We start from the raw sequence: 18,380 nt of genomic DNA, 5'->3' as shown, positions 1-18,380 counted from the left end.
ATAGAAACTTATTCATTTCTTCATGGTCAAATGTTTTAGATTTTAGATTTTTTGGGTCAATAGTCAACCGATTTATGTATTTATTGATGTCCAAGTCGCTGTCATAAAAGGATGGACAGGAAATAGAATTTTTATTTCGCGAGCCCCAACCATCTGTTGTAAGTCTCACTTTTATAATATTTGTTAAGTCAACTTGTGTCGTTGGCTGATGAATGAAGCTATCTCGTTCGCAGATTTGCTGTTGCGTCCAAGCATAACGGAATACATTTTCTTTTGATATTTTCTTAGTATTAGATCCTACCACGATTGCAATATTATTCATGTATAATTGACGAATATAATAGGCCATCTGATCAGGAACCTTTGAGAGAACTTAGTTCTTTTGAAAATCAAATGTTAAAACTAACATTGACTCATCATATTCACGCAAATATAAAAAAAAAACATTTTGTCTACAATTTTTGTATTCGCAAATCTGTCATCGAACTCACTTTTGTCGCTGCATCACTTTGAGTTACTGATTTTTTATTTTTTTACTGATTTTAGTACATTTACTGCAGACGCCGAATCTTGTATGTGTATTGAAACCAATATTATAATTTCTGTTAAAAATATGGCGAAAAAAGTATTCTTTAACTTTTGAATTTTGATTTAAGTTTGATTTGGTCACTAGATATGGTCCTATGAAGTGCCATGAGATAAGGGTTGCTCCAAGAAAAACTAGTGTCGTCTGCAAATAGACATTTTTTACCACTGATGTCTAGATAGGCGTTGTCGTTTATAAACAGAAGAAACAAAATAGGGCCTAGTACTGAGCCTTGGGACACTTCACATTCTATTGGCTTGCAAGATGACATCCTTGTATCAACCCTTACAAGCTGACTTCTGTTGGTAAGGTATGACTTAAATCATGAGTGAGGTATTCCTTTGAAACCGTAGTACTGCAATATGTTAATTAAAATATTATGTTTAACACAATCGAAAGCCTTAGAAAAATCGCAAAAAGTTTTTGCAATGGAGTGATGGCTGTTTAGGATAGAGTACACATTATTAAGGAGGAAGAATATAGCATCATTAGTGCATTTGTTACTTATAAACCCAAAGTGATGGGTAGTAAGTATTTTATATTTAAACAAAAATGATAAAAGCCTCTTTTCACCAATCTTTCTATGATCTTAGTTAACGTCGGAATGAGTTCAATCGGACAAGAAACTGTGTAAGTTAGCATAAGCAACAGGGAGATATGAAAGCGGATCATGAGAAGGAGTTATAGAGTTTGATAAGTAATGAAAATTCATTTACTGTTATTTTTGATCATACCTCGTGAAATTTCTATATTAGTGAGTTACATACACAATATATTGTTCGTTATCTACAAAACTATTAGAATTTGTAGAAATAGAAAAAAGAAAACAATAAGCTTTCAAAATATATGATTTATTATAAAAATATTATGTACATATTAACCATTTCTGTACAATTTGATACATTAAACATTAAAACGTTTGTTTGAGTGGATAGAGGTTTTGATATAAAATGAACAACAAAATACGCCATTAATTCAAGTGGAAATATAATTAATTGAATATTGAGTAGGAGGCTTCATGCTTCGAGAGAGATTCGAAAAATACACTGTGAGTAATGAAAGCACTGGTTTCAAAATGTATCTATAATTTTTTGTACCCACAATAGGCCTGGAATACTTTATTTCTAATTTCTGTCTTAGCAAAATTCGGGCTATCTCTGTTACCCAAAACAAAACACATTTTCAAATAATATGGGATGTAAAATAACTGAAGTATGATGGATAATGCTTCAGTAAGCACGCAGCCACAATTTATTATCCATTGATGAATATGGAAAATTATCGATAAATCATCAGCATACCAAAAAGCTCAAAAGAGAAGCAAGAGAGTAGAAACATTATAATATAATTTTAGAAAGAAGATGTATGTTCATTTTGTGATCAACTAAAAGTTATGAGATAGTAATTGAATGTGATAAAAATGATAAGTAATAAAGGGGATTGTTAAGATATAAAGATGTCGAATTGAAAAAAAAAATTGGTGCCCATCTGGGTGATTCCGTTCTAACTGTGATATTCAATGTCCTGTATTGTTTTTTTGTACTAGTCATTAATTAATAATCAATTAATAAAAATTTTGTGTTAATTGAATAATTCTTAAGATATTTAAACATTATTTTTATACAATATAACTTGCCACTTAAAGAAAACTTATACTACATCACTTGAATGTCAGTACCGTGTCATGTCCATTCCTAGAATTTACCGATAAATTATTAATTTTTTTTGTCGTAACAAATGATTTAAACTAATTACCTTATAAATTCTAATGTTTATGATCAAACTGAGGAAAATTGATGCACTTGTTGTTTAATATCTTAAGTTACCATGTCAGTACCGTGTCATGTCCATTCCTAGAATTTACCGATAAATTATTAATTTTTTTTGTCGTAACAAATGATTTAAACTAATTACCTTATAAATTCTAATGTTTATGATCAAACTGAGGAAAATTGATGCACTTGTTGTTTAATATCTTAAGTTACCATGTCAGTACCGTGTCATGTCCATTCCTAGAATTTACCGATAAATTATTAATTTTTTTTGTCGTAACAAATGATTTAAACTAATTACCTTATAAATTCTAATGTTTATGATCAAACTGAGGAAAATTGATGCACTTGTTGTTTAATATCTTAAGTTACCATGTCAGTACCGTGGATAAATGAGTCAGTACCGTGGAACTCAAAATCCGACATTTGTGTCTTGCTCGTGATACTTTGAAGTTGTAGTAAATTCCTCTTAGAGTTTTATTTTTACAGTAAAATAGATGAATAATATGCATAAAAAAGTTAGAAAAGTTAAATTTTAGAATCTTGAAATTTTGAATACAAAAAATCACAGTTAGAACGGAATCACCCATCTACGTTTCAGTATGTAATTATTACATAATAAATATCCAAACATAATTGGTCGAAAACAAACCAAAAAAAAAACAACGTTCAAGTAACTATTTACATAGTTTCCAACCTCATATATATGTTTCTAAATTTCTGTATCTAAATCTAAAAAATTTGTCATGGACTTCTTTCATTTCCAAAATTAGAATAGAGAAAGTTATCACCAAAACTAATATAAATGTAACCTTCAGGTGAAAATAGTTCAGAATTATATATTCAACCCCATCTACTTCAAAAATCATTTTCAAATTTTTTGTATTGGATCTTGGCATAAGAATGATCGAGGTTACATCCAGCACATATTTGTTATAGATAGCTTTGACTGTGATGAAACCTGCGAAAGCGTCATCGGTGAACGGCTTATTCTTGATGAATATTTTTGGAAAGAATAATGTGCAGTTGCTTCCAAGGACAAGAGATTTGTTATTTGTCAATGGAAGATAATCGGCATAACCTGAAATGAAAAATTTATTATAGTATGTGCTTACAACAACTCATAAATATGAACGTACAGCTGTCAGAAATTGATGAGCTTTCATTAGTCTGATGATATTTGTTCAGTGAAAATCATATATGCAATACTTCTTTATGGACAGTTTCTATAACTGGAAGCTGTTCCTACTAAGGAAGACAGAATAGGAACGATTTCTCTATCCTCCGAGAATCCAACTCGGTTCTGAGCATTCTCAAGCATGCGCAGTATAGATAAAGTATCTCGAAGGAGAGAGAAAATTAATATTGTCGTCACCGTAACGTAGGGACGTTTTTTCCCATAGCGAATATGGCAAAAATACTTTTAGGAGGGCGCATTTGCCTCATAATATGGAACAACAACTTATTACGCAATTATTCACGCTCGTATTGAGCAGTAATTTACATGTAGCTATTGCAAAATTTCTACATATATGTATCTTACATTCTTCAGTTGCGACTTCAATACGGAAATAAAAACCATTGGGAAAAACAAACAACTAATTAAAACATGATTAAAATTATTTCAAAAATATATGCTTCGTATACTTCAGGAGCTGTCTCATAAATGAACTTCTCGTAATTAGCCGCATTAGATAATTTTGGATCAGTCTTTTGTCTATTTCCGACAGTAATATAGTGCAGAAATCATTCAACTTTAAAATTCACTCATTTGTAAGCCATTTTAAGACTGTAACTTTATTGAAGCAAAATCGATTTTTCTCAGATCGTCAAACTCATCTATTCTGATTCCAAAATATTTTTCAACGTTCAAATTTCTTTTTGTTAAATTTCTAATGAAAAATTTGTGGACTCAACTTCGGCTCCTAAGCACATACGTTTTTCTCTTTTCAAAATTGTTTTTACGTTTGGTTGATCTCAATAAAACTAACCAAACGTCATCTCCAGAACATTCGATTACTCCTTAGGTGTTATGGAATTATTTTCTTGCAAGCTTAGAGGTGATTAATAATTTCTAAATATCTGCTGATGTACTTGGTAGACTGAAATCAGAATCAGGTTCATAAGTCCCAGTTACACTATGTTTTTTGCCAAGTTTGAATAGGTACTGGATAGAACAACATAAGTCGTATTGAACCACATTCCTTTAGTCAAACCGATTTGGGATTTGTTTCCCGTCTGTATTATGTGATATTATGTGATAAAGTACAGTGCCTTCATCATCTTAAAATTATATTTCCAAACTTAAAGGTTGTTCCAAAATGCTGTGCACTCTCAAAGTTACATTTTTTTTAATGAAACATAATATTTTATTGCATACTTGGAATGATCTTGACTTCCTAATTACAATAATATATGGTTCTGATGTGTTCTACGGGGTATTTTAACAGTTATGATCAATGATCAAAATCGTAACGAATTCATTATCCTGTACAATGCAAGAGGAATTCAAGATCTATCAAGATTTATTGCGACCCAGCATTCGAATAGTATATAAAATTCTGGAGAATTATTTATTTCATTAATATTCATTGAATTTGATACAGGGTAAATAAAAATACTAATACCTTATATTTCCGTTTTTATTATCTTTATTTTTTCGGTTTTTTCAAATAGATCCACCTGTATTTTATGTGAATATCGAAAAGTATTACCAACATACATTATTTTTCATCATTCGCTATACCAAAAAATATCAGTACTCGGGATATTTTGATTTTTCGGGGCAAAATAACAAGAATTTGTACGAGGGTAAAAATTTATTTCATTAGTGATGAAATTACGAGTATTGATATGATCCGGATATTGGGAGGAACGCCTTAATATCAACAAGAGTATACTATGAACATTTTCCCGAAAGGCGACAACCTACAAAACAAAAACCCACATACAAGTGCGAGAACTATTTCCAGTTTAGAATAACTGAGCTACTAAAATGTGCAGAGAATTCTTGACAGAAACAAAATGCACCCTTAGCACATCTACTTGCAACGGGAATTTGCTGAAGTCGATTTAAAAAAAAACTAGCAATTTGTAGGTGGGCATTAATAGAGATACTTTTTTGACTACACCGAACCCTAATGCTGTACCATATCCAGATCTAGTGATACCTTTGCCATATACTTCGAAATATGCTATACTTGCCATCGAAAATGGACAGAAAATATATAACTGTTTGCAAGATGCTGCTGCAATGTTAGATGATTAAGTTTTTCCTCTCTGTATTTTTGGTAAAAATCACATTTCAGAGTTCCTGGTAATATATTCTATTATGTTTATTTCATATATTGGAAACATAACTTACCCCGCATTAGCTGTTGCGTGACAAAAAAACCACTATATTAGTAGAGGGTTATATAAGAAAAATGATTATCCGATACATTATTATAAGATGAAAATAAAAACCGACAGAAAGTTCATATGATGTGCTGAAAGTACTGATAAATAAGACAGTGGAACTACGACGCAATGCAAATAGGCTCTGGAAATGAGTAGTCAAATTTTATATCCGAACAAATCATAATATCTACGTTCCCAGGTATTCGTGGTTAGACAAAAATATTGTTTTCTAACAAGTCAAACAAGAGTTACTCGGTACTCGGGAGATAAAATGTCATAAATTGATATTGTGATTGAGTTTGATATAATTGAATTGCACCAATGATGATATTATTTAACATACCCATACAAATATGTTCTTACAGTACAGGACTTACTCGTATCTATTTCAAAGAATGTTTCCATCGCGTGGCAGTTGTCAAGGGAAATAGCGCCCTCCAATTCCAGTGAAATTCCATCAATATTAGCTATATAAATTTTTTTTGAGAAAGTTGGCTTTTTTCCAATAAACCCCAGACTCTCATACCTATGCTGGTCCAAAATCTATAAATAAAAATGTGATATATATCCATAACCTTCTATAAAAGGCGTGAAATATGTCAACCTGGATCTTACAGAGAACAGATTTTATTCTAATGCTTGTATAAGTAACGTCATACATCTACCATACCCAGTTACCCATTTTTAATATATAAATTGCAAAACGGTCACAAAATAATTTTTAAAGAATCTTTGAATTCTCTCAACAATTAAATATGATTTGTTATGAAATTTGTCATTGGATGTGTAAAACAAATGATTGTTTTGGTTCTCATGAATAAAAACACAATCAATTGAGTTCAAAGTATTGTATTTACTCTTTAATGATTGCAATAAGAGTCATTCAGATTGCATCGATTTTGTTTATTCATTTCATAATTTGATTAAGAGTACATTCATCTCCCAAATATGTATGGTATAATATATTGGGAGAATTCAAACCGACACACACTTGGGCAGAAAGGTTCTATACCTGGGAATAAATTCGAAAAAGTGATTAGTAAAAATATCTACCAATATTCATTATAACACAGGTAAATTTATCATTAATCGCAAGCGTTTACTACCCATCCCTGTACTAAAGTCAGTTTTCTACGGATAGTGTACGTGTTGTAGATTTGAATTTTTTTGTGTGAATTTAAAGCTATATTTCCATAGCTTCTGTTTGAATTTCAGCATGGAACCTTCAGGTATGTAACAACATTTTAATAAATTTATATCCACTGAAAAGTTTATGTATTTAGGTAATATTATTTCAAACCAAAAACAAAATAAAACAATATTATATAACATTTTCCAAAATATATATGAGATTTTAGTTGGGTTCCAAGTTTTCAAATAATTTTTTTATAATTGGTATAATTTTAGCTTTTCAAAATTGTTTAGTTTTCTTGCACTTATTCGCCCTTTTATTTGAAAAACATTTTTTGTCTGCGTACTGATGGAATAAGATAATGTAAGAATAATGTTTTAATTTTATTTCCATTTATTTTCGATGATTGACGGCAAAATATGTAATGCGCTTACTGACACAACCTCCACGAAAAAATTCTTTATTTGTGGCGCAACATCCAAGGATCTTAATTGTATTGACGAAATGATTCATAGAGAAATAAAAACAGAAAATTTGGAATTCAGATTATCGGTGTTGCATGGTTGGATAAGAATGTTTGAATCCCTTTTACATCTGTCATACAAATTACCAATTAAAAAGTGGCTCGAGGAACAGATAAAGAAATTGTTCAGGAAAACGAAGCCCGTATTCATAGAGAATTTAGAGAACGAACTGGTTTAATCATAGACAAACCTAAGCCCGGATTTGGTCATTCAAATAATAAGAATATCGCTAGACGGTTTTTTGAGGATGCGGAACTTTCATCTGATATTACTAACATTGAAATTAATTCAATTAAAATAATACATATTATAACATAGTAATTTCAAGTGAGCATGAAATTGATGCAGAAAAATTCAGAGATTTCTCACACGAACCACTCGATACTTTGTTGATAAATATACTTGGTATAGTATACCTCCTACTTCACATAAATATTTTATACATGGCCCTGAAATAGTGTCCTCTGCTTTGCTGCCTATAGGCCAATTAACAGAAGAAGCTCAAGAAGCCGTAAACAAAGATTTTAGAAAATATCGGGAGCATTTTTCAAAAAAGTGTAGTCGTGAAAAAACAAACAAGGATATTTTGATATTTTTACTGAGTTTCGACCCCGTAATAAACAGTAAAAGAAAATTTCAAAAGAAACAAAATTGAGTGGCTTCTGCCTTCTACCAGGACTTCTGCAACACTGTGGTTTTGACAACATTAATGACTCCAACGATGGTAGTGAAAGCGATGACAAGAATGGCTCTTTTGATTCCAAAGATAATGAAATGTAATAGTTGTATCTTTTTTGTATGGATATGTTGCGTTGTTACTACAACACATCCTATTTATAATAATCAACTTCATAGAGTTCCTGATTTATTGCCAGGTATAGGATCTTTTTGCCCCAGTGTGCGACGGTCGTAATCATTTCAACTATTGTGCCAATTTAAAATTCGATGAACACTACTTTCTCTTTCATCACAAACCTCTTCTTTTCGACCGAATATTATTATATTATAAATGTATTTTGGCACATTATCATTCCTAGCTTTCCCATTATTTCCTGAACGATAAACGGCTTCTCATATGAAACAATTATTGAATCTTTCGGAAATATTAGGCTAAAGTGGAAAGATCACATAGAGTGAAGTTTACGGATTTGTTCAAAATTATATTACAGAAACCACCATTCCAAAAAAATTTAAGGATATCAAATATTTATTATAAGGTGAATATTTCGTATCCCGTGTTTTTATTTTGTTTTAAGAGTGTGTTTCATCGTTCTCGTTTTCGATTAAAATTCTCCCACGGGAGCATTTATATAATGCTGAATAGATTATCGGATAATAATAAATGTGAAAGCTATTTTTTTTTTATTCCATAAATTCCATTATGTAATCTATTATTGATATCTGAGCAAATATCATGATCAACCCTTCGCGTATTTCAATCGCGAGTTTATCTAGAAAAATACAGACGATAGGTACAACAAAAAATATCTTTGGAAATTACTAGATTGAAAATATAAAATATTAAGTCTTACGTCGGAGATAGAAATAGTTCATCATTATATGTAAAAAACTAATTGAAACATATACAATCTATAACGATAATTATATAAACACATATGTTTTTGAATATATTCAGGAAAAATTAATTTGAAACTCTGAGGTCATGGTAGGGAATAGGCTGGAATTGAATACATTACCTAAAATAAAAGAAGTATTTTGCTGATAGATAAAATTATTACCGATCAAACAATAAGCAACGATTTTAATTAAATGTATAAAAAATACCTAATAAACCACTGCAAGAAAGCTGCGCTGAACAACTTTATTGTAGGATGCTCAGGCACAATAAGAAATAACATTTATTTGAAGTCGCGTTGTGACAGCTAATTACTTAGGCTATTGCCTTTGCTTTCAAGAAACGAAAGCAAATCAATCATTCACTATACACATCTGGACCTACGGAATAAAATTAAGGGGATGTGCCAGCAAATCTGGTATTGATCTCATACAACGGGGACAATCAAGAGTCTCCAGTCGATCCTAATATAATACTACAGCCACTATTCCAAAAACCAAACAACAAAAGACTGAAATGAAGCTGGTTAATTGATCTCAAATGAAGTGCAAGAGACCTTCTCACTGGAAAAGTCTCATCAGGACATTCTCAAAACCAGCCTCTAGACCCATAGCCAACAGAAAAGCTTATAGAAAATATATTTCTGATTGCTGTTAATGGTACAAAAGAAATATAAAGCTTCCGAAATAATTGAGGCGTTCCTTACATAATGTATAATGAAAGGAATAATATGAAAATTTTTCTAACCTTCCCTATTTCATAATATTAACTACGATCTGATACTGATCAAATACAGACCAACGGCAATATGTTATTATATATAAAACTAGAAATGAAATATTCTCTGTCAGTATTGTTTCAGTCTATACAGTTTTATTGAGCAACAAGTTAAACAAATATCATATATATATATGTGTTTATATAAGGATTCAGTGATTGCTTCTGAAAAAAAATATTATTATTTGGTCGCACTGAGATTATATTTTCCTAAACACCCAAACACAATATTTATAGACTTTGCAAAATATTTGCCAATCAACTAATAAATAAATAGCAGTTTATTTAGAAAAATGTTTTAATTTTTTCGAGGAATATAATTAGAGTAATAACTGTTTTTCATCGATAAATTGAGATATTTTATTTTGAAACAGTCAATTAGTAAAAAAATAAAAATTTATGATGGGAAATAAGAGTGAATTGTTGAACGCCGTTTGGTATTAGCTTTGTTTTTTATTTCGAAATAATTCGTAATAAGAACCACGAACAGAACTATTGTCTTTCCAAAAGGCAATCGCCGTCTTTTGAATATGCCAGAAAGTATCAAATTACAAAACACATTGGTGAAAAAACCTACCCGTCTCGATCTTTGTAATAAGTTTTGAGCGATGAGAATATTAATATATAATATTAATCTATAGTTAGGAATAAATGCAACAGTTCAATAGTTAAAATAATAATAACCAAGTTAGAAATAAAACGTAATTGTTGATTCGTTATATAAAATGGTACATAACATTTTTATCCCTTATTTCTCAAATTGTCTTGGACAAAACATGTTGATTATGAAAATATCGGGTAGTTCAGAGGTCGTGTTTTTCGAAAATATCGTAAGATGATTGTACTGTTCGAGAACATACTCAAACGCTACAAGATATATATCGAATGATGTTGAAATAGCTAGTTCTTTAAACATATTGATTGCATCCTCACAAAATCAAAATCACAGCCTTCCAGGCATTAGTGGTAATTTATCTAAACTACACTCGAACAGTATATTGAGTTAAATGGTGAAATAAATCACTAAGAATGTCTTTATTAGACGGTCCAGAATCAACTCTGTATGAAGGACAACCAAAAAAGTAGATAGATGTTTGAACAGAAATGGTACGATGTAAATTAATCGGCCTAAGATTGTTTGACGAAATTGTCAGTGTCAGCTCCCTATTTGGTAAAATAGCCACCAAAAATTGCAGACTCCTTATAGTGAAAAATAATTATATGTATGTGTGGATTTGGACTCTCGTATACACTGCGACCCAAAGTATCTATTGTGTCCCCTTTTCTTGCTGCCATACTGGAGAACCCTGTGTTTACAGCTGATCCATCAACTCACTCCTATTAAAAAGTCTAGAATGTGGTATAGCTTTAACTGCCAGAGATCTTTGTCTTCAATTTCATACGCTCCCAGGTGTATTACTAGGTTGATACGTTTAGCAGAACTACTCTGGTTATAATTTCCCAGCAGACTTCAATCCTTTGGACTTCTTTTTATGAGAGTTCTTGGAAATCTTTTCAAGACCAAACTAGCAGAGGAGCTTAGATCACGAAGCCTGAAGTCATAAGAAACATTATGAGCATTTGCTTGATTTGAATTCGATTCATCAGTTTTATTATGTTAGAGCATGTGTAGAGAAAAAATAATAGAGTAATATTGCTCCAAATTCTTATTGTAGAAGTCTGTTACATTAAAAAGAAAATAGTATAATAATAAGGGATTTATAAAGGTCGTGAAAACATCAACACATTGTTTTCGATTTCACCAATCTTATCATATCTGACAAATTCATCTAATTGAGAGAATTTTCAAATAAACACTTCATAAAACACCGAAATAATATAGTTAGATACTATTGAATGCTACAATGAAAAAACTAGGTATATAAAAACTTTCTCTTGTATTGGGGTTCCAAATATTTAATTTTTTTCAATATAAAAAGTAGGAATTCATTGTTAGTTTCAACAAAAAATGTTTCATCTGCATCGTTTGTGGTTTATTTTTCATAACATACTTCTAGCCATACGGGATGTCACAAAAATAGTAAAGTAAATCAAACTTACGTTTTTTTTTTTTTTAATAGAAAGCCTTATATTTGCTCACATTTTTCACATCTATTAAGAAAATTAAGTCAATTTTGAATCAGGTTCCATGTACCCAGTTATTGTCATTCCTTGGATATTCCATTTTTTGGAGATATCATGAATTGAAGTAGAAGTTTAATTTTGATGAATACATTCTATAAAAACAAGCGAAATTAACAACAGTGATTTATACAAGTGAAATTTGCAACAGTGATTTAGGGTACTGAACACACTGTTTACATCTTCTCACCTTCAGTCTCTGAAGACGATAACTTGGTTATCGAAACGTGCGTTAGACAGTGTAATTGTGAGTCGTGGTGTACGTGTTTCAGTATGAATATCACCAACGGCTCTATGAATTCCAACGTAATGTTAATGTTAATGTTAGAACAGTTGAACGAGTAAAAAAAATAAATTATATATTTAAATAAATTATAAATAAGTTTCTGTACTACAGATTGTAGCCTTACGATCAAATGATATTCTAACATCTCTTGAAATGTCAAGTGTAACTTCAGAAAATACCTAGAGCATTTATATCGTCAAGAATAGTCGATAGAATATTGTACATAATATTTTTCGTATGCCTCAATTAAAAATGTAAAGTAAGATCTGGGAATCTGGGTGGCGAACTGCATGAACCTCCTTTTCTGGTAAACCAATTAACTGCAGCTACATGACGTGATTCCTCACAAGCACATAGAACCATAATGGTGAAAACTGTGAATATTCACTTGATCATCATTGTGGAAAGTAGATTCGTCCATTAATAACTCAAATCTATAAAAGTCTTTTTCTTATGCATCTCGATCGATCCATAAACAAAATTATTCTATTCTTCTGCAGCTGAATACTATACGGATGGTATTTGTGCTTTCTAAGAATCCTATAAATACTAGATTCAATTAAATATGCAGTTTGCTCGTTTTTTTGGGTTTTCGTATTTGGATTCTCAACTATTAATCATAACACCAAGAATTGTCTTCGTTGGTGGTAACTGCTTAAATTTATATGATAATTGAATAACTTATCAAGAGGAAATGCCGAAAAAATATCACGATTGTTAGATAAAGGTTGTGAAATCGACTTATCTAAATTCAATATATATCAGGATTCAGAGCCGGATTTATAAGGCCCGGGGCTAAAATAATGACGGGGCCCCTTAAGGAATTCGAAAACCCGGAAAAATTCACAAAATAATATCAATACGTTAGATTTGTGGTATCAACACATCAAAAAATACAGAATGATTTCCAAATGATGGGGCCCACTTGGACTTGGGGCCCGGGGCTATAGCCCCCCCAAGCCCCTAGCTTAATCCGGCCCTGTCAGGATTTCTCTAAAAAATGGAATATCCCAAGAGAAGGAAATAGGTATATGAAAAATCATTCATAGTTGACCTAATTACCTATGTAGACTTTGAAAATGTGATCAAATATGAGGTAATCCAAATAGTATATTTCATTTGTTTCACTATTTTCAGTACATTCTGTAAAGCTGAAAATAATTTTAGATGGTAGCCGTAATTTAAGTTCTTATGACTAGGAGAAAAAAATTGTTGAAAATGCTACTCTTATTTAAAACACTATATATAAAGTTGAATCAACTTGTATATATAACTAACTTTGAAAATTTGTTCAATAATAGATAAAATCTTCACGTTTTGACCTACTTCGGTTATCATCGAAATATAATTTCCATCAAACTTTTTTCGTCAAATCCCATTATCTAAGTGCTCCTGAAAACTAAGGAAACGTGTTTTTTCAGAGTTCTTTTGTTAGAGTTAACAATGAACTTCTGCTTTTCACCAAACAAGGAATATATTTCCAACCGGAACATAAAAGAAAATTGATCTTTAACCCCTAGATTTTTCATTGTAATAGTATTTAACTATATTATTTAGTATTTTATGGAGTTGTTACTATTTGAGAATAATTTACATGAATTTAAAAAACTTGAGAAGATTAGTTAAATGATCCCAATCAAATTCACAAATCACAAATAGTTTGTTGATATTTTTGAGACCTTAATGTAACAGAACTTTACAAACACTAAATGTTCTCTGGAAATGTTTGAACCTACTACGGAAGAATCAATTTCAAATCAAGCAAATGCTCAGGGTGTTTTCGATTTGGCAATATCCTACCTGCATTCGAAATTCGCTCAAAGTTGGCTTAACTTATTAAGTACATTCCAAAAATTTAATAAAATATAGGGATACTGTATTGAAGGCACCATTTGCCTTCTACACCATATAAATACAGATGAACCACCCCGTATAGTCCTAAAATTAACTATAACCTCAACAATCAAAATAAACTACAAGAGGTATGCTTTTTGCTAGAAGATATAACTATTGAATTGCTACTCGAACTAAATACATAATTTTGTTCAGATTCATAAATAATGAATCACTATTGTTGATCCGAATGGAATCGCATCACACCTAATTTAGTGTCAATCACATTAACCAGATAAAATGAAGTATATAAATAATGTTTTTGTTAATAAGAAACATTGACATATAATGTTATATTGATTTGTTTTATTTATAAATTGATTACAATCTATTGATTTGATTAATGTCTCATTGTGGTAATCAACTGAATAATTAGAGATGTGAGGTGATAAAAGATGCACCAAAAAGAATCATTTATTGATTCAACGATTGCCGATTGCCACATTTTCAGTATAATTTTTATGTTTTATTTTTTAGACATGCAAATCATACTCGTATTAATGAATTTTGAAGTAGAGGTTATCTCATTTTTATTATCAAATGAGTATAAATGTGATCTTAGACGCTATCGATTGATGTATGACAATGTTCTTAGGTATTACACATTCTTTCACTCGCTTTAGTCTGTAGGGTTGCAATTCATGACAAATTAGTCGCAAAAATTTCTTAAAACATTATATTGATTCACATGTAACACTGTGTTATGGGAGTACATTCCTAATCTTTGAGTAGACATTCAAAAGATATTTTCCGATTAATGACGTGAGAGGGACGAGGAAACCACATTTTGTGGTAATTTTTTTGCCTTTGATGAGTTTATTTCGATTATTTTATACATCAAGTAAGTAATCAGTTCAATTTCTAATAACAGATAACTTTACTGAAGAAGATTAGATGTCTGTCTGTTTAGATAAATTTGCGTTTCTTTGGGATACATTGTTTGTCGCTACAAAACTTTAAAAATCTTTCTTACTCTACAAACAAGTATTGGTTAGTTAGTCCAGTCACAACCTCTCTTGCTGTTTCATAAGAGTTGGTGAATTTTGAGTTTGTAACATGTCTTATCAAATGTTTCCTCAAATATTTCGAATATTCCTTTGTTCACATATCGTGGTACAGTAGTCACTTCTTTCTTAATTCTAGCATTTGTTTGTTAATTGATTATCGACCTACCACCATTCGAAGACTTCAATAAAGCTCAAGCTTCGTTGCTTAAACGTCCTCTATCTATCTACACGTTACAAGTGTTATAATTAAAGTAAATCTAGTTAAATGTCTGGTGATCTTATACCTAATATTAGCTGGTAAGTTTAATTTATTCAAACTTTGCTTTTTATATCTATAGTGCTCACAAATTTCCAATTATCTTCAATTTCCTTTTACTTTAAGCAAATTTGTATCATAACTTTCGTGTATGTTCGTATTGCTATTTATTTGAGAAACATAAAGAATATATGAATTCAATTCCTTTATATGTTAGAGCATAAGTTCCTTTTTATTCAAATATATTCTATCTACTCGTTCCTTCCTTAGTAATTTCCATTTGTGTTGCCGTTACCTTCCTCATTTTATTTTTTCTGCAGTTCTACAGCTGCAAGGTTGGAGATTGACCACCAAGGACTCAACCGGTACACCACCATAAATACACCAAATTCAATTTCAATAATTGGGAATTGAGTTAATGGCTGCCATTAACCATCTCGGGTTTCATTATTTGATGAAAGCTTGGGAAAATTTGGGGATATAGTTTGTTTAGATTATTAATTCAATTTATAAGGTGTTTCCACCCTTTTTTATCACTCTTAATTCGTTCGTTGAAATGCTACTGACGTCCAATTTAATATTAACTGTTAACCTCATCCAAGTAACATTTATTTATATACTATAACTGAGGTCGAATATCACTTCCTAAGGAAAAGTCTTCAGCCGAGGAAGTAAGGTTACAAGTTTTTCAATTGTGAAATCTAAATGGTCACGTTGCTTCTGATCTTGTCGGTATTTTGGTTGGTTTTTAAGTTCAAATTCATATCAGCTGTTGCTATAAAACAACTATCAAACTTGTTGCATGTTGTTGAGCTATCAAAGTCATCATCAACTGCCTTTCAAAGTCTTGGTATTGCTAAAATGTGAATACAGGAATCAAAATCAAAGTGAGGTCTGTACTCATCATTCACGAATCAGATGAAGAACTAACGGAGAAGTGGCTGGACACATCTTATGAACAAATGTAGATATAATTGGGCATTGCATTATTTCTGCAGGAAGATCCACAGTTTTCATTAGTACAAAATCATACTCCGCCTTGACTAATGGATCACTACTTTTATTATATTGCAGTAGTAAAGAGGCCAAACTATATATTATGTTCATAAGCAGCATCCTCAGAAAGTAAATACTTGGACAGGTACTAGCACAACAGAATATTTACTCATAGTTTTCGAGGAATACCTTATAGTTGAACGCTTCTTAGACTTTAAGATTTGAATTAGTATTTCCCCTGGATGTTAAACTCCTCAACAAAGTATATCCAGATATCTCCACTAAATTACTAAGTATTGCTCTAAGAGCTTTCCCATATTCTGGGAGAATTATTATTAGAGACATTTACTGAGGACACTGAATTGGACAACGTTGTACAATTCGGCAACTTTGTCTCCATATTTTTTCAAGTTACTGGTTGACGAATAGATAGAGTAGATACTTCACTTTGGCGTACAGAAGAGATTTTGATCTGGCAAACTTTAATCAGCTATAAATGAGTAGAAATAATTCGTGGATATATATCGAGAAGATGGCAGCAAATTGCTTGCCAATGAGATATTTTTGACTGTTTTTCATTATAAAATTTTAGAGAAATTTTTGTCTTTATTTCCAATATTGTATTGGAAATACTTTACCAGTTAATCACGAACAAAAAATGAGGTTTAATTTATTCCAGCACCTAATCATATCTACAATTGAATCATAGAGCCATAGAGTCAAGGCAAAACGCGCTTTTTTCAGAAATATGTAATGGCAGATAGATTTGAAAATCATAATTTTAATAAGTGATGAGCACACTTTTTTCAAATTTCTTTTCAACCTTCTGCATATTCATATAATTATTTTTTTAATAATCAATTGGCAGTGCGCCAGTGATTGACAGTAAGCAATACATAGTAATATATCGAACGATATTGGATTCAAAGCGATCTAAAAATAATTTCATAGTGCATTATTTGAATAGAAGTTAACGAGTTCTAAAACAATGCAAAAATATCAGTTCTAGAAGATGTAATTGTAATCAAAACATTTTAAATTCATCATCACACTAATAATTTTATTGAAATATGTTATAACTTACATATTTCCCCTCAACGACTGCATCACACCAACTTATGATAAACAGTGTTAGATATAAAACACTCATCACATTTTTCTGGTACATTTTATCGAACATCTGACAAAAACTGAACAATTTTGCTGCGGTTACAAATATTTTGACAATTGATTTGTTCATCAACGATTATCTTATCGTATCGTTGATACAGATTAGGTAAGAATAAACATATAGATGGATATTCTGTAAGGTAACTCACATTCATAAATATAAATTACTAACAAATTTATTTTCTTTTTAAGACATATAGAAGTTATTTATAATATATATAAGGTATTTTTTAGAAGAAAATATTTTTGACGTTTCCACTGACATTTTTTGAATTAATACTACCTATCACGTGATTATCAAAATAGAATTAACCATACAAAGATTTATATTCTCAATTCATTTCGAATTTTGCTACTAGATAAGGCAACTACTATTTCAAATTTATTTATAGTTATATTGAAAGAGTTTGGCAGGATCAACATGGAGAAGATGGGTTGATTTATTTACATTTCCTAGACCTCTGCGGACATTAGTTCTTCAAATAAAATAATTGAAATTTGTCATTAAAAATTAAAAAACCCAACCCTGAGTACTGTAAGACCGTTGCACTGTATTATCGACGGTCACGTCAATCTATATGGACAGTTTAAACGGGAAGGAATGTCCCACTATTAAAGTGATGACAATATACTATTTTCTCTCTCGTTCCAGATACTTCGTACAGGTTGCGCATGCTTGAGAATGCGCAGAACCGAGCTGGAACCTCGGAGGATAGAGAAAGCGTTATCATTCTGTCTTCCTTAGTCGTAACAGCTTCCACTTATAGAAGTATTACATATATGTCAATATCTAATCCAATTGAATATAGTTTCAGCTGTTTGGAATTTTTCTATATTTATTGTTATTTTTTTCTTGTCATTATA

The 18,380-nt window shown here is 30.9% G+C and overlaps 1 protein-coding gene across 2 annotated transcripts; it reads right to left on the bottom strand.

Annotated features, from left to right (window-relative positions):
* Positions 1-1,421: 1,421 nt before the first annotated feature.
* On the bottom strand, positions 1,422-17,710 carry LOC130897820 (uncharacterized). Of its 2 annotated transcripts, XR_009059797.1 has the most exons (6): positions 17,431-17,710; positions 6,135-6,300; positions 2,660-3,439; positions 2,501-2,598; positions 2,342-2,439; positions 1,422-2,280 (listed from the first exon to the last, which is right to left on the bottom strand). XR_009059797.1 is itself a non-coding variant. In XM_057806739.1 (3 exons), exons 1-3 carry the CDS (start codon positions 17,584-17,586, stop codon positions 3,057-3,059), a joined length of 705 nt encoding a protein of 234 aa, XP_057662722.1. In that variant the 5' UTR covers positions 17,587-17,710; the 3' UTR covers positions 1,422-3,056. The 2 variants fall into 2 exon arrangements, 1 of the variants encoding a protein (XP_057662722.1); XM_057806739.1 differs by having other exon boundaries at positions 1,422-3,439.
* Between the last annotated feature and the right edge of the window lie 670 nt (positions 17,711-18,380).

The sequence above is a fragment of the Diorhabda carinulata genome, chromosome 9, assembly GCF_026250575.1.
Source record: "Diorhabda carinulata isolate Delta chromosome 9, icDioCari1.1, whole genome shotgun sequence".
Classification (NCBI taxonomy): Eukaryota; Metazoa; Arthropoda; class Insecta; order Coleoptera; family Chrysomelidae; genus Diorhabda; species Diorhabda carinulata.
Note: the sequence above shows the minus strand (reverse complement) of the source record. Positions and strands in the feature narration are given on the sequence as shown.

Bases quoted from the DNA above. Each gene is read 5' to 3' on its own strand.
- LOC130897820 (XM_057806739.1), bottom strand. From the start codon at position 17,586: ATGAACAAATCAATTGTCAAAATATTTGTAACCGCAGCAAAATTGTTC. The intron at 6,301-17,430 runs GTAAGTTATAAC...TTTTATTTATAG, and splicing joins CAGTCGTTGAGGGGAAATAT to ATTTTGGACCAGCATAGGTA. The intron at 3,440-6,134 runs GTAAGTCCTGTA...TTTTCATTTCAG, and splicing joins ATTCTTTGAAATAGATACGA to GTTATGCCGATTATCTTCCA.